Source organism: Lycorma delicatula, chromosome 2 (genome assembly GCF_047948215.1).
Source record: "Lycorma delicatula isolate Av1 chromosome 2, ASM4794821v1, whole genome shotgun sequence".
In the NCBI taxonomy this organism is placed as follows: Eukaryota; Metazoa; Arthropoda; class Insecta; order Hemiptera; family Fulgoridae; genus Lycorma; species Lycorma delicatula.
In genome coordinates, this window is record NC_134456.1 from 48,327,429 (window position 1) to 48,344,123 (window position 16,695).

General features: G+C 30.7%; 1 protein-coding gene across 4 annotated transcripts in view; it reads right to left on the reverse strand.

The window, feature by feature from the left end:
* Positions 1 to 16,695, reverse strand: part of LOC142318776 (coiled-coil domain-containing protein AGAP005037) — a 1,329,051-nt gene that overhangs the window by 644,302 nt on the left and 668,054 nt on the right. For all 4 annotated transcript variants that reach the window (XM_075355236.1, XM_075355237.1, XM_075355235.1 and 1 more), the window contains exon 3: positions 13,437 to 13,493. In XM_075355236.1, coding sequence (XP_075211351.1) covers positions 13,437 to 13,493 — 57 coding nt within the window. The remainder of the gene's footprint in view (positions 1 to 13,436; positions 13,494 to 16,695) is intronic.

Sequence of the window (16,695 nt, forward strand, 5' to 3'; positions counted from 1 at the left end):
TGTAGTTAGCAATAAATCACAATACGCTAAGCGGAAAATAAATTACCTATGAGGTTGTTGCCATTTTGCGCTAATTTTTTAAAATTCAATTCTCGTGATAATGTTAAAAATTATTTCCATCCTTACCTTACTTTTACAAAAAAAAAAAAGTGGAAACAAACACACATATCCGCATGTGTATACACGCGTATATATATATATTGAAAAAGGATTTAGGACTTGACTCCCGTTGAGAGTTCAAAAAAATCTTTACTTTACTTTTTATTATTACTATTATTTTTGTTAATTTCTTCTTATTTTAGCTGTAATCACAATACGCTATTCGTCTTTCATAAACTAATTAATCTTATTTTTCCATTTATTAATGGTAACACGCAAATGAAATTTTTAACATAATAATTTTATTATTTAATCTAATAAATAAATAAACGCCAATCTTGTTAAGTTGTTTTTCTACTTTTAAATTAGATAATTGGACTGCATAATTATGCCTGTTCAGCGTGATGTAATGGCTATACAACTTTATAACAAAATTTTGAAATACAATTACTCTTCAGTCTAACAATATATCAGAGCTACAGCACTAGAAGGGAAAGTACTGCGGTCCAATTTGGGCATATGCGGTTTTTACAGGATCTTTACGTTTTGACAAATAAAGAATCCAAAACCGGATGAAAATTTTCTAGATGTTAATGTTCGTATGTACGTGTACGTGTACGTGTGTGTGTGTGTGTGTGTGTGTGTGTGTGTGTGTGTGTGTGTGTGTGTGTGTGTGTTCGGTGTTGACCTCTCAATCACATTATAACTCCAGAACTACTGGACCAATTTTGGTCAGATTACTTATGTATATGGGGTTTTGATGCCATTAAATTTTGAATTTAAAAGTCACGGGGGTAACCTGTAGAGCAAGGTCACTCTCAGTATCTCGAGATTTCGCCTAGTCATATCTTCGTTAGGCACATTTGTTAACAATTAAAAAATAATAATATTTGCAAAAAACATTTTTCAAAATTGCACCCCCATCCCCAAAAAATGCTCTAAACTAGTGGCTAAGTGGGTATAATCAATAGTACTCCTTGTCACCACAAGGAGTACTATTGATTATACTTAAATTATTATTATATTATATTTAAATAAAACGATAAATATTATAAATTAAGTTTTTTGGGTAAGTCGTACATCAGAAAAAAACCGCTTGACGGGAAAGTCCTACAACTGGGTTGTTTGTTTGTTTTTACAATTATTTTATTTCAGAAAAAATATTCAACCGGTACAATGAAAGGATTACGTAACTAAAACAGCAGAGGCGATATATAAGAAGTATGTTAGCTTTCATAGTTGAAAACCATAACTTTATTAACTGAGAAATGCGTTTTAAAAAATGAATTTTGAAGGTTTATCAATTTAAAAATAATCTCATCACATAACGACGAAGATAAATCGATTTATACCAGTAAATTAAGCTACGCATTCGTGAAGACTTAATTAATAAATTTACCGATTAAAAACCTTAATTGAGTACTAACTATCAAGCAGCAGTACTTACTCCTTATAATTAAAGATATTACAAAAAACTAATTATTCATACTTTATCCTTAAGCTACGTATAAAGTCCCATGTTTAATTTTTTATTTTATTTTAAGTCATCGCGGTAGTTATTTTTTAAACCCGAGGATAAATCCTTAAATATATTTTTCATGGGACATCCTCGTAAAACTTATTTGCGCTTAGCAAGGGACTTGTTTATTTATTTTTATTTTTCTCAGTAACTTTATTTTTTAACTCGGTTTATTAAATAATATTTTAATCATTCTTCACACTTATATTCCACATACATACGTCAAGTATTTACATTTTTTTGTACTTTATATTTTTTAATCATTATTATAATTTTAAAAAAATTGCCATTTATATTAAGGCGTAATGTCGCACTAATTAGTTTGAAATTAAGTAGAATCAAAGTTATCGAAATTTGTTATTTTTTTAGAATAATATTAATCCTGACACGATTAATGTTAATTAATAAATAATTTTAACGTAAAAAAATACGGTGGAATACAGTAATTAGAATTCATATTAATGTTTAAAAGGGTTGCGTTATAAATTTATTATTAAATTATTTGTTTTCAGAACATTCTACAGTTTACGAGTCCAGGACCCCGAACGTTTATAAACCCCGGCGGGTTACAACTCACTTTGATTTTTCAATGGCTCTTTTTTTTTTAGAAACAACACATCCCAATCCCGTTGGAGGAAGACACCCACCTTATGACGTTACCTGTCGCACGCCATCCCCTCCATTCCGAGCCCTGAGGGGCTTTACCGAAGGTCATCTTTGGACGCTCTAACTGATTACATCTCACAATCATTAGCCAGGCCTTGGTCGGGATGCCACCGATGTAAATGCCTCGGCAGACATTTACATCAGTAAAATACAAATCAAATTTTGCTTTCACGTAGACCTCAAACGGACAACTTCACATCCAACCTAACGTGATTCCCTCAAACTAACTAACCGAAACCGTGGAAGTGCGAACCCCGCGCCTAGACCAAATTTGGCAGCACCGTTCGTCACTGTGAATGCCTCAGAAAACGAACGAGTTGAAAGTTAAATCAGTGCTACATTCATACCAATGAAAATAATTATGTTTTACGCAACAGAAATAAGTCCACCAAATTAGGTCACCTAAAAAGGGGAACGTAACCTCATTCCGGTCTGCGCAGGACCCGGGGACAAACCCTGCACTCCCTCCCGACCCCATCATGAAGTTTACTACCATACTCCGGCAGCAGGGAGGCCACCCCCAACAGCGGGAGCCCCAAATCGAATCACAAGTAACACCAATATAACCGTGGCACGATGCCTATGCGCCTACCTCAACCAATCAAATGCCTAGGCCGGAACCCTAGCCACCCGGGATCCTACTATCAAATGCCTCGATTAAACTCCCTCTGCATTATCTGTATTGACATTTTATTATTCATTCGGTTAAACCGAATACGGGCTTTAAGTAAAATGTGCTTAAAAACCTTTTACAATATTCTTGAAAGTGATAAAGTATAGAATCAGATTATTATCCTGCTTCAAGCTGTACTATTTGATTCATTTTTTTCCGGTTCTTTTATTTTACAGAAAACTTTAACCAAGGCCTTGAAAAACCCAGAAAATAATTTTATGGAGAGCACCTCAATAATTTAACGAGCGAGCCGCCACTGATACATTATAATAATGAAAATTCTTTTTGAAAATCTGATATCTACTATGTCAAATGTGTTGAACATCAAACAGTTTCAGTTTATTCTATTAAACAGTTTTTCAGCTTTTGCTATTCGTCTCTTTTAATTATTGAACGACCTCTGTTCAATAATTTGGTTTTACATCTAAGTATCCAAAAACAGAAAACGTCATGGGGCTTGGGATCAAAAACAGAAAAAGCCATGTCGATATCATTTGATGTCGGCGCGACACCAAGCTGAATTAATCGACCAGTTTTTGATTATATTTCGTAGGAGTTGTGTTAAGTTTACTGGTTTATTTTCAGGGAAACTCGATTACAGTTGTTCTGTGTTAATAATTTCTCTGTTATAGTTACTTTTTTGAAAAACTTTATTAAGTTTTAAAACTCTTAACTTGATAATTCATAATTTTATTGTTTTTGTGTATTTTAATATTTAAAAAACAAAATTAAAAAATTATTTCAAGGATAGATATGAAAAAAATGATCTTTAAACAAACAAGCGTAGACGAACGACAAAATTGCAAAAAAAAAAGGAATAAAATAAAACTTGATAAATTCTGATCAAATATGTTCTTTTTTTGACGTTGAAAGATGCAACAGCAGTGGTAACATATAACGTTCTAAGGTTCGTGTTAAAAAGATTACAGTTAAAGATTGATACCGACATATAGGTAACTGAATCGACCGTATTAAGAGCAATATAAATCTCATGAAAGAGCTGACTAAATGTACGCGTATATATTACGTTAGTCCTCACTGCAAACAGTATTTATAAACCGCAAATAGATCAGTATTTTTTCATTTTATTTATTTATAAAAAGAAATAAATAAAAATAACCTAAGTTTTATCTACTATACGAGTATATTAGTGATGACATAGTATGGTTAAACCGCAACGTTCACTAAATCATAAAAATGAAAGATGAGGTAAGATAAAGCAGATTTACAAGCACGAATTAAAATAAAACGCACAAGAAAATACCTTTTTTAAAGAAAAGAATATAAAAAGTGCATTATATATATATATATATATATATATATATATATATATATAAGTAGTATCTTAGTACTATATAACTAGTAACTAGTATCTTATATTACTCCTATATAAAATTATAAAGACATTTACTTCATTATTTATTTTTTATCTCGAAAAGATAAGATGCAGAATAATTGGAGTGTTTATCGCGTAATATTATAAAGATTTATTCATTTATTTTTTCAGCGGTTAATATTTCATTTTACATGCAGCATATAAACTGGGACGGTAATTTTGTAAGTTACTAAACAAACAATTTATTTCATTTTTATTAAATGGAGTTCCTTAAGAACAAAAGAATATTAATATTTCATTTTAGATACGAATAAAAAAAAAAATAATAATGACTTTATTTCTTTATTATTTTTTCCATATAAAAGAAAATAGCTTTTTAATGAATCGCAAAGGAAATAATTTAAAAAAAAAATTGTGGAAGATTTTATCTGAATGGAATTTACTTAATTATTAAAATAAAAATTAATTACGTCAAATAATAAAAATTCTAATTAATTTAATTGCAAAAGAATATATATATATATATATATATATATATATATACATACACACGCACGCGAGAGAGCCATTCAAAAATGAAAGATAAATTGATCGAAATTAGTACAGTTGTTCCATTTCTAAATTAACTCATTTTTGCCAGTGCAAAGAAATATTTGTCTTGATTCGGAGCCAATTTAGTACAATTTCTTTGACGTCGTCATTTCCATTAAATTTCTTACCACGTAGCGCCTCCTTCGGTGTACCAAACAGTGGAAATTATGGGGCCATGTCAGCAGTGTGTGTGTGTGTGTGTGTGTGTGTGGTAAGTAGTACTTTTCGATGTAATTTGTCGATGGTTTTTCGAGTTACCTGAGCTTTGTGAAACGAGCATTTACGTGAAGCAGAGTGATGCCTTTTGGGCTGAGATCTAGGGCGTTTTTTTAATACTGCTGGCTTCACTATGTCGATAAGCACGTCAAAATAATATGCACTGTTTATTATTCGCTGATCTAAGAATAAGATAAAAACCGGGCCTTTTGCATTTCAAAAAATCATCAATATAATTTTTCCTGCTGATGGTCGGGTCAGTAATTTTTTCTCGACAGGTGAACTCGTGTGTTTCCACTCCATGCTTTGTCTTTTTGATTCCGGTTCATAATGGTAAATTCTTGTCTCATCACAGGTTAAAATACTGTGCAAAAAAGCATCAAAGTGAATATATATATATATATATTTAGTACTTTTTAGGATAGAAATTTCCGTTCTGTAGTCCATGCTACAAATAAAATATCTGTACTAAAGCAGTTATACTTTAGGTATACTTTCAGGTATACTACACTTGAAAAGGAAAAATAGTTGTTAATTATAAAAATTTCCGTTTTATAATTTATTCCAGAAAAGAAAAAAAAACTGTATTTAAAAAGAGTTATTTATATTTTACTAAAAATGTAATGTAAAGAAAAATAAATAAAATTTTGTTTTATACTAAACTTTTTACTTATAAAATAATTATTTTTCGAGAGCTACTGCAAGAGTTTTTCTTAAGCGGATTACACAGAATAAATTCTGCACTTGTCGATACTACTATTTTTGCACTGTAACATATTTCTAATAGATTCACATCACTTTTTAATGGGGAAATTTTTGTTTCACACCCTTTTTTTCTTTAATTAAACCTTAAATTAAATAAATAATGTATGTATCGTAATATAATTGTTAAGACATATGTTTCAGAAAAATAAATCCATCAGGATATTTACAGAGAGCTAAAACAACAATTTAAAACAAAATCGCCCCCATATTGAAACTAATCACAGAAAAAATAATTAAATTAATTAAAGGAATTCGGTTTGGTTGGCATTTCTCCCGCCACCACCCCATTCGGTCGCCCTAAAGCATAAGACTGAATGTCTGTGTCACTAACGGCTACTGATTCACGAAACAGTTTAGCGTTCAGTGTAATAAATAGCTTCTAGAGCTTACCTAACAGCGTGAGCGGACTACGGTGCCATACACCATCGGCTTACGTGTCCCAACCGCTCACTTGTCATTTATTTACTAAAACGGGTAGGCGCACCCCGTCAACTACTAAAAACATATACGACACCTATAAATTAAAATTTACTTCGTCAAGACAGCAATTCGCTGCCACGCTCAGGTCGCTGAATGCCAGCAAGTACCTGTCCGCCATATTAAAGCGCTTGGAGCCTTAACTGGCTAGCGGTCAGCCATACATATCTCTAGGTTAGCTTCACACAGCAGTACGGTAAGCGTCTCTTCCCTTAGGTAAACTACTGATGTCGGTTGAACATAGCAATCGCATCAAGGAACTCCCACACGGTCCGACAATGCGGCTCTCGCCACATTGAATCGGTGCTTATGAGAGGCCAATTTTCCCCTTGACCTCTAAGTTCCAGGGTGACTCGGTCTCTGCCCCCTCACCACAAGAGCAGAGCAGTCAAACATCAGGTGTTCATTTGATTGGGCCTCCCCGCAGAGACACAGCTCATCAGCTGCCAGGCGGAACCGAAACAGTTATTGGTCCAAATTAACATGGTTGGTGAGCACCTTGGCACCCGTTAATTAAAGGAAAGAAAAAACTTTGTCCTTCAGTATAATTAAATACTAATTATTTTTTTTAAATCTGGAAAAATACTGAAATTATGAACAATGAAATTGCACTACCGGGGAAGCAGGTAAAAAGTAAAATACAACGGGATTCTAAGTGGAAAATTTTTACTTTCCAGGCATCGTTAATATAAATCACATCTAAAAATAACGTAGAAAAAATTTATTAAGGTATAAAATTAAAATTTTTAATTAAATCGTTCACAAAAGATTACTAAAAAATCGCGGGTTTTATGGATTATAATAAAATAATAAATAAAAATAAAAACTGTTCATTTTATTGAATTGATGGAAATTTTACAATTAAATATTTATGTATATTATTTATTTAATTATTCAGAATGTCCTTTAACTGTGAGGCCAAATTATAGGAAGTGATTCTACTTAACATACTGAACAAAAAATGTCCAGTGAATATAAGTCCGAAAAAGCATATTTTTCTGTCTGTTCGCCATTTTCTGTTTTTTAAGAAAAAAATCTTTTTCAAGAACGGTTGGAGATAACGCAATAAAATTTTGTAATTTATTTTAAACTAACATTTTTCAATACAAAAAAAATACCGATACCCTTCGTTGACAAATTTCAAAATAGCGGTCGTTTCAATTTTTCAATCTTATATATTTTTGGAATTATTAGATTTATAAAATTGAGTTATTATAAAACTTATGAAGCATTTTTTGTACACAAAACGACACCTTAGTCGTGAAAATCAGACAACAAATAACAGAGTTATTCCAAAAGATAGACCTCAAACGATATGGCGGCCATTTAGTTTTTTTTTATCATCGTAACTCGCTTGATAAATAAATCAAATTTTTTTAAGCAATTTTAATCAGAAAATAAAAAAAAATTATTTGGCTATAACTCTGGACCAAATGAAAATAAGTATCACTTATATCGTTGAAAATTTCTCTATATTCCAAAATTCAATTTTTTTGGATTTTGGGCTCTTTTGGATATTTTTGTTTCAGTCAATTGCAATCAAAAAGGGAGGCGCACAACTAGATATTACAACAATTAAATCCAAAATTTCAACATCCTACGGTTAATCGTTTTTGAGTTATGCGAGATACGTACATACATACGTACGTACAGACGTCACGCCGATACTAGTGAAAATGGATTCAGGGATGGGCAAAATGCATATTTCCGTTTAAAATTTTTCACGATTAGAATACTTCTTCGTACAAGGAAGTAAAAAACAACATAAAACGGCGAAGAGAAGGAAAATGAACCGAGATTCGGCTTTTGTCCGCACGATATATTTGAATAATTTAATGTCAGGTGTCAATCCCTTAAGTTTGGCCGATACCTCCCAGGACACTGTACATACGTGTGTACATGTGAAGTGTTGATAAAATATGGCGACTCTTAAATAACATTTAAACCGTTAAACACAGAAAAATGAACTTTAGAAAACGCTCCTATAAGGAAACTAACTGTTTTTTAAGTCCAGCAGACTTTCAGGGGAGGAGTAACTCAGAAGGTTTTGACGGAAAGGAATTGCGATACATCATTTTAAAGAGCCTTGAAAAGTAAAAATTTTGTAGCAAAAACAAATTCGGACTACTACAACCCTAATAAGAAAGTTGGGAATTTATTTATTTTTTAACGGTGAATTTTTATAAACATTTAAGAAATAAAATTTAGCAAATGTTTCTACCTCAAAATGATCTATTTTGAGGTGTAAGATCATCGCTAAAGAAATACTACAGGCCACTTTTGAAATAGCCGTGGAAAATATTAAACGGGCATCTTTTTGGTTGCGGTTCTCGTAGCCCGAAATCTTATTACGACAAAACGTTTTTCCGGTGTCCTTTAAAATTATGCGTCAATCCTATTATTTCCACTTAAAACATATGGTTGCAATCTTACAGGAAGAGGAATGTGGGTCGTACAGAAAAAATAATTCGTTCGAGTTTTGAACTCGATGAAATATTATAACGAAAATCGAAATGTTATTACGAGTTGCTAGTATATTATATTTCATATGCACTTTTAAATTTATATTTATAAAAATCTACTTTTAACCAAGAAGTTTAGATTTTTAAAAGACAGATCTACACATTTTTACTTCCTTATACGAAGGAAAGAAAGTATTGTGATCGCGAAAAATTTGGTTTTCAGATTTCATCGAAAATATCTATTTTGACCATCCCTGAATCCGTTTTGACTAGTTTCTGCGTGACGTCTGTACGTACGTAGGTACGTATGTTCGTATGTATCTCGCATAACTCAAAAACGATTAGCAGTGGGATGATGAAATTTTGGCACTGCTGTAATACTAAGTTGTGCACCTCCCCTTTTGATTGTAATCGACTGGACCAAAAGTGTCCAAAAATAACCAAAATTCAAAAAATGTGGATTTTGGACGTTTTCTTAACTGTAGTAATAAGTTTTCATTGAGAGCTTTTCAACGACATATCATAAATGGAACTTATTTAAATTGGTTCCAGAGTTATAGTCAAATAAAATTTTAATTAATGGTATATATTTGAATCTTACAAGGGGAAGGCACATCGGTTGGAATTTGACTTTATCTCCTTTTTTTCTTAATTTAAATCTATTGCTTTATTAATAAAAATATTAATCTCTGATTGTAAAAGGTTTTCACAATCAATAAGAATTCAATAACAATAAAAACAAATATATATATGATAAAATATCAGAAGTTATTAACGAAACAAAATTTTATGTACTTTTCATTAAAAAAAAAATGTGTATATGTAATTTAATAGGCGTACAAGGAAGTCATAAGGTGTCCATAACAGTTTTTATCTTTTAATTTAGGAGACATAATCACAGAAAAATTGGTAGAAAATAGAGAGGTTAAAACGGTATTGATAAAAAACGTGATCTCTATTAATAATCCGAATACAATTCGCTAGTGAAAAATGTATCGTACGTGAACACCCAAAAAAATACGTCTACTAGATTACATAGATAAATATACGGAAATTATCAAAAATAAAACAGCGTTACCTTGGTTCCAGTAAACATTATTCGTGTTTTTTTTTAATATATATTATTTATTAATTAGTTTACTTCATTTGATAAAACTATTTAAATATTGAAGGATAACAAATGTTAAATTAAAAAAACTATTTTAAAAATAAAACAGTGCGTTAAAAAAAACTATTTATTAAAATGACACGTAAAGAAAATTTAATTTTTAATTCAATTCTGTAAAACAAATAATAATTCCTCACGGTCAGTAAAGAATGTTTTTAATAAATAACTGAATACAGATTCGAAAAACTATCGTTCAGTTCTTCCCCGCATAACCAACACTCGTTATCATATTCCTAAACAAAGTAATATTTTCGCTGCCATCGAAGTAAGAACACGGTAGTTTAAAATAAACTTAATCGTACATTCGAATAGCCAATGTTTAACTACACAACAGATTTCAGAATATACAAATCGTATCCGTGACAGGATATGTATAAAAATCGAATATATATTAAAATCTCCAATAGATCTATAACAATTTTGTAACATAGATTTACACGAGTCTCTGAAGATGTTCAATGTTCAAAATTTTATGCGTCTGTCAAAATATTATCAATATTGCGATTTTGCAAAGTTTCAATCGGAAACTTTCACCGGTCTTCCATTTCAATGAAAATCTCTTTGAAATGAAAAATTTATAATAATGAAAATTCTTTTCGAAAAGCTAATTTTTTTCTATGTCAGATATGGGAAGTTGTACGTCAGACGATTTCAGTTTAATCTATTAAATAACATTTCCGCTGTTGCCATTTGTCTCTATAATTACTGAACGACTTCCTAGTACGGATATTAAAATACATCCGTAACAGATTTGGACACTTAAGCAAACGAAAATTATAGTAGACGAAGGAAATGTGATAAATCTAAAAGAAATATAGAAATTAAAATATTTTACAATATAATTCAATAAAAACATTTTAAGGTTAAGTTTTAAAAGTTTTTTAGGTTAAGTTTTAAAAGTGCCGGCTTCCGTGGCGCGAGTGGTAGCTTGTCGGCCTTTCAGCGAGAGGTCCCGGGTTCGAATCCCGGTCAGGTATAGCATTTTCACACACGCTACAAATCATTCATCTCATCCTCTGAAGCAATACTTAACGGTGGACCCGGAGGTCAAACAAAAAAAAAGGTTACGCTTTAAAAAATTTAGTTTAGAATAAAATTAAAAAAGAAAATACCAAGCGTGTAATATTCTATATATACTTAGTCTTTTATAAAGAATATAAAAAGAGGTGTTTGAAAGATGATGACTGTTTTCAAATTGTGGGATTTAATATACGTATAACCGACTGAAACCCAAACCATTGCTAATGACGAAAAAAGAAATAAGCAGCTTTCTTAGTGTATTTAGTAGCTTATTTTAAAACCGACAAGACATCCTTTACCGCTCTAAAATATTACATTTTACATTCAGTCATATTACTAACTTTATCCCTACTAAATTTCCTACGTGAACTGTTTTTCAATCGCTGATAAGACTAATACGATTAAGGATATATTTCTGGTGTATTTCACAGGTCGTAAATATAATATATCAGTCCATTCATGAAACGATGTTATCTCTTATAGAAGAGGATCAAGTAAGAAGTATTAAGTAGGTTTATGCTTAAATAATTTATCACACAAGTAAAAAAAAAAACGTATATAAGGGCCCAAAAAGAATATTATGAAAATTAAACAACATAAATGAATAAATAAACTATTAAAGTAAAAGAAAGTTTCAAACAAAAATCCAGACGAAATGAAATTCCGAAAAATTGTCATATTAATTTGTGTATATAGTATTTCACAAAGAAACGAACAAAATTTCAGGACGTTTTCTACAGATGAAAATAAAGAAATAATATTATAAACATGGATTCGGAAACGCTTCGTTTTCGAGTTATACCTTGAGAAAAGTTTTAGCATACGCATGGACATTTTCCATCTACGTATACTGTGTTTATATATATTACTTCTGTTTAATTTTTAGGGTAATCTTTTAAATTTATTTTTTATTATATAAATATCGTGTTCGGGCGGTAATGACGACACTTCGTTTTGCGCCTAGGAAAAAATAAGCGAAAACTTTTGTCCTGATTTCTGTTCCAAGAGTAAATTGAACCTGATTTACATGATTATAACTTAATATAATTAACTAAGTTAATTTTATAGTTTTTGCTTGAAAAATTATTCGGAAGTACCGGGTTCGAATCCCGGTCAGGCATGGCATTTTCACAAACGCTACAAATCATTCATCTCTGAAGCAATACCTAATGGTGATGCCGGAGGTAAAAAAAAAAGCTTGAAAAATCTAATAAAATAGATTCCAAAACATATCCATTACGAAATTGATTGAAAAATATAAAAAGTTACAAAACAGAAGTTTGACGTACATTAAATATCTTAGTTAAATTTAGTAATAAAATAAAACGCAAAGTTGAGAATATTCTTAGTTCTAAGAAAATCTAAGATACATCGATTGAATATGAAGGAAAGTTTAAGAAATTTGTATTTTTAAACATTTACTGAGGAAAAATAAACTGATTATCAGCCACCTCTAAATGAATTGCCTCAAATACACAACTAAAGTGACGTAATAATGTAATGAAATCAATTCATTAGTAGAAGAATACTACTTATAGTCCAGAAACGACAAAAATGTGTTTTTCACCATCCCCCCATTTATAGAAGTTTGAATAAAGCCAAACACTGTCAGAAACAATCTTAGCTATCTAAGGAGCATGAAATTATGTGAAAAAATTTACTTACTTGTTGAGTAAGATTTTGAGATACGAAATCCATAAAGTCCGTATCTAAGGACTTCCTTAAGCATTTGTAATCAAAATTAAATGGCATCACGACTCATATATAAAAATCATCGTACTAAATTTCATCCATATCGTTTCACCTAATCTGGGGATCTCGAGAAAAAAATACCAGCTTAATATAGAATGCGTATTTACAATTGGTATGTACAAACTTCCATCTGGAATTTTTAAATACTAAAATTGCGTTTTTGATTAGAGGTTATAAAATGTCAAGACCTGCAAAAAGCCAACAGGCAAAATTTTTGCAATTGTCATACTTTCCCTAATGTACAGCGCGTTCGGGTTAGACGCTATGCAGTATACTTTAGAATTATGTGGTGCATTCTTTTCTTTCGACGTTAGGTCGGTTACCTTGTGGGTTCGTTTGACGTTGCTATTTATTTATTTTATAAAAATAGTCCTTTACGAACTCTTCATTGTGGGCATTTTAAAATAATCAACTAAAAATCATCAAAAGAAGGAATTTTTTTAAGTATAAGAGTGTTTTGTTAATACTGATACATTATTTGCTACGTTAACATTCATAATGTTTTAAATTTTAATGAAAAAATCCTGTAAGTTTCTGCATCATTCGAAACATAATCGAAGTAAATTATTTATTTCACACGAAATAATACAAATTTAGACATCAATTTTACTTGCTTCACACTAAACGGCGTAGGTAGATGTTATGTAAACATCAACATAACTTTTTAAATTTACATCAAATATTTACATTACCTGATTGTTCTGTATTTGTTGGTCCTCGCCCTTTCCCTTCTCCGCTCCATTCTTCTTCTGAAACAGAACAATAAAAATATTAATAATTTCAAAAGACAATCAAAAAGATATTAATAACTTACAATTTTTACTTCTTTGTACGAAGTAAAGGAAGTATTGCGATCGCGAAAAATTTCGGTTTCCAAATTTCAACGAATATATCCATTGTGACTAGTTTCGTACTAGTTTCCATTTGACATCTGTACGTACTTATGTATATATGTACATACGTACGTATATATCTCGCATAATTCAAAAACGTTTAGCCGTAGGATGTTGAAATTTTGGATTTATGACTGTTGTAACATCTAGTTGGGCACCTTCCTTTTTGATTGCAATTGACTGAACCAAAAATATCCAAAAAAAGCCCAAAATCCAAAAAAATTTGGTTTTTAAACTTTTCCTTAACTGCAGGAATAAGCCCTCATTGAGAGCTTTTCAACGATATATCATAGTTTGGTACTTATTTTCATTGATTCCACAGTCATAGCCAAATAAAATTTTAATTAATAAAATATTTAGATCTTAGGGATCTTTTCTTTTTAATTTAAATATATTGATTTATTAATAATTTATTAACCTCTCATTGTAAACAAATTTTTACAATGAATATTTCAATAAAAAAAAAATATATATATGAAAAAATATCACAAGTTTTTAATGAAATAGAATTTTATGTTCTCTTTCATTAAAAAAAAAAAATAAATAGAATATAATCTAATAGGCGTACAAGGAAGTCATGTGTTGTCCACATCAGATTTTTAGTATTTCCTTTGTTTTAACCTCCGGGATCACCGTTACGTATTGCTTCAGAGGATGAGATGAATGATTTGTAGCGTGTGTGAAAATACTATGCCTGATCGGGATTCAAACCCGGGACCTTCGGATGAAAGGCCTAAACGTTACCAGTCCCGCCACGGACGCCGGCTTTGCTGAATATCTGGTAATTTTGAAAAAGACATTATAAAGGCGAAAATCAAAATTAGAAAAAGTTGTGAAAAAAGAATTGCTCTACAAATTTCAGACGAAAAACAGAATAGTTTTTTAATAATGAAAGTAGAATCCAAACAATGAAAATTTCAGAAGAAAAATCAATCAACATCAAAAAATACAAAAATTACTTTTTTTTGAGGTGAAATAATTATCGTGACTGAATGTAATAGAAAAAGAAGGAATAAAAGCCAGAACACAAAAATACAAGTAGCTTATCATCTTACGAGAAACATTTGCAGCAGAAAAATATTTTTACAGAAACGCGAAATTAAGACATTATAAAACCGTAATTTTACCTGAAGTATTGTGAAATGTGGAAACCCTACAGAATTTTCCAAGTAAAAGTTGACTTCCACGGCCCAAACTCGAAGATAATATTTATAAATTAAGAAAGTCAGAAGATATTTACCAAAATTTTGAAAAAATATACCATATGCAAATTTTACGATTATGAAATAGAATGGAAGAAACTAATTAACTAAACAAATATTTAACTTTTCAGAAAATAAGATGGTTCAAATAAATTGAAAAAAGTTAAAATTAATAAATATTTTCAAATAAATAATTTTCTACAGACAAACTTTCAGAAAAGTTGTGGATGATTCTAAATTTCCAGAGGAACAGAAAAGGAAACACAGTGGATGGGCCGAAAAAAAGGAGAGAAAAGTTAAGGGAAAGAATATAAGAATTTTTGAAAAGAAAGAGGTCGGAACAAAGCATGCGTGATCCTTAGGAGGCCTGGTCGAAAGAAAAATTATAATATCAGGGAGAATCAAATTTAAACGGTAAATGTGAACTCTACGCAGCAAGTAATTCCGAGCTGCATGGCGAGTGGTAGGTTAATGTTCGGTATGTTAGAGAGGGGGAACCATCTTGATTAGCTCCTCACTCTGATCTGTCGGCAGTACAGCCAAGAGTGAGCAGAGGGTTCTGTTGTCTGTAGCACAACGTATAAAGTGTTTAAACTAATGAAGGCGTTAAACCCGCGGAAATTTTAACTCGTTTAAAGGTACAGTGTCGGGTGCTACAATGTCCCAGAACCGAGTGTATATGTAGATCAGACAATTTAAGGGCGGAAAAAAGTGTAGAATATGAAAGTCATGATCGACGACCAAGGTCAAGTCTCACAGCTGACAACATCCGTGCCGTTCGAGAGCTTATCGAAGGTGATTGCCGGTTCACTGTTGAAGAAATCGTGTCAGAAGTGGTTACAGCTATAAGAGTGCTCAATCCATTATCACTGATCATCTTGGGTCTCCCGTTAAAGCCCATCAGGTCTAGTGACGGGGGGGGGGGGGTGGTATGTGGCGACCGGAAGCGTCAAAAGGTGGGTGTCTTTCCCTATGGGGTTGGTATGATGATCTTGGGTTTAGAAAACTCGTAACAGTTTAAATAAAAATAAATAACTTTTAAGGAATGTTACATATTTCAGAGCAATCCTTGCCTAAATGATTTTCCAGGTCTCTTAGAAAATAATTATTGTTTTATTTGTAATTTCCTTCAGTTTCACATAGGTTTCAAACATCTTATAATGCTAAAACTCCTTAAAAACTAATTTTAAAATGATGATAATATATATATATATATATATATATATATATATATATATATATATATATATATATATATATATTTTGTATACAATAATTAGCAAAATATTTTTTTAAATAGGTCAAACTTACAAAGAGTAAAAATTTTATAAAATGGCTATATAACATCTTCATTAATTTTTTTTACTAGTCGTTTATGTTTTACTACTTTAATTTCTTTGATAATAAAAAAAAAATAGAATTATAATATTAAACAAAACCATAAAAAAAAAAATTGAAAAAGTACATAAATTATAATCAAAAGCTCTCAAAAGATAAACTTGTACCGTGAGCTCAGAAGCAGCAAGTGTACTTCAGAATAAAATTTAATACACAAGGAAAAAACACTTTCGAAACAAAAAAAAAAACGACAGCAAAGAATTTCAAAATTTTAAACGAGATAAATAAAAAATGAATTTATAAGTATATTCGTAGTAATAAAGTCTAAATTTACAAAAAAAATTTAGAAATTAAGTAAACAATAATATCAGAGCGTTCACACAATGATCATCCAGTAACAATATATTATAAAATAACCATTTAATAACACAATAATAATAACAAAATTACTCATAAAAAATAAAGTTTATAAAACCTTCGATGAAAAAACGTGAAATAATTAAATAACTGTATTTTTA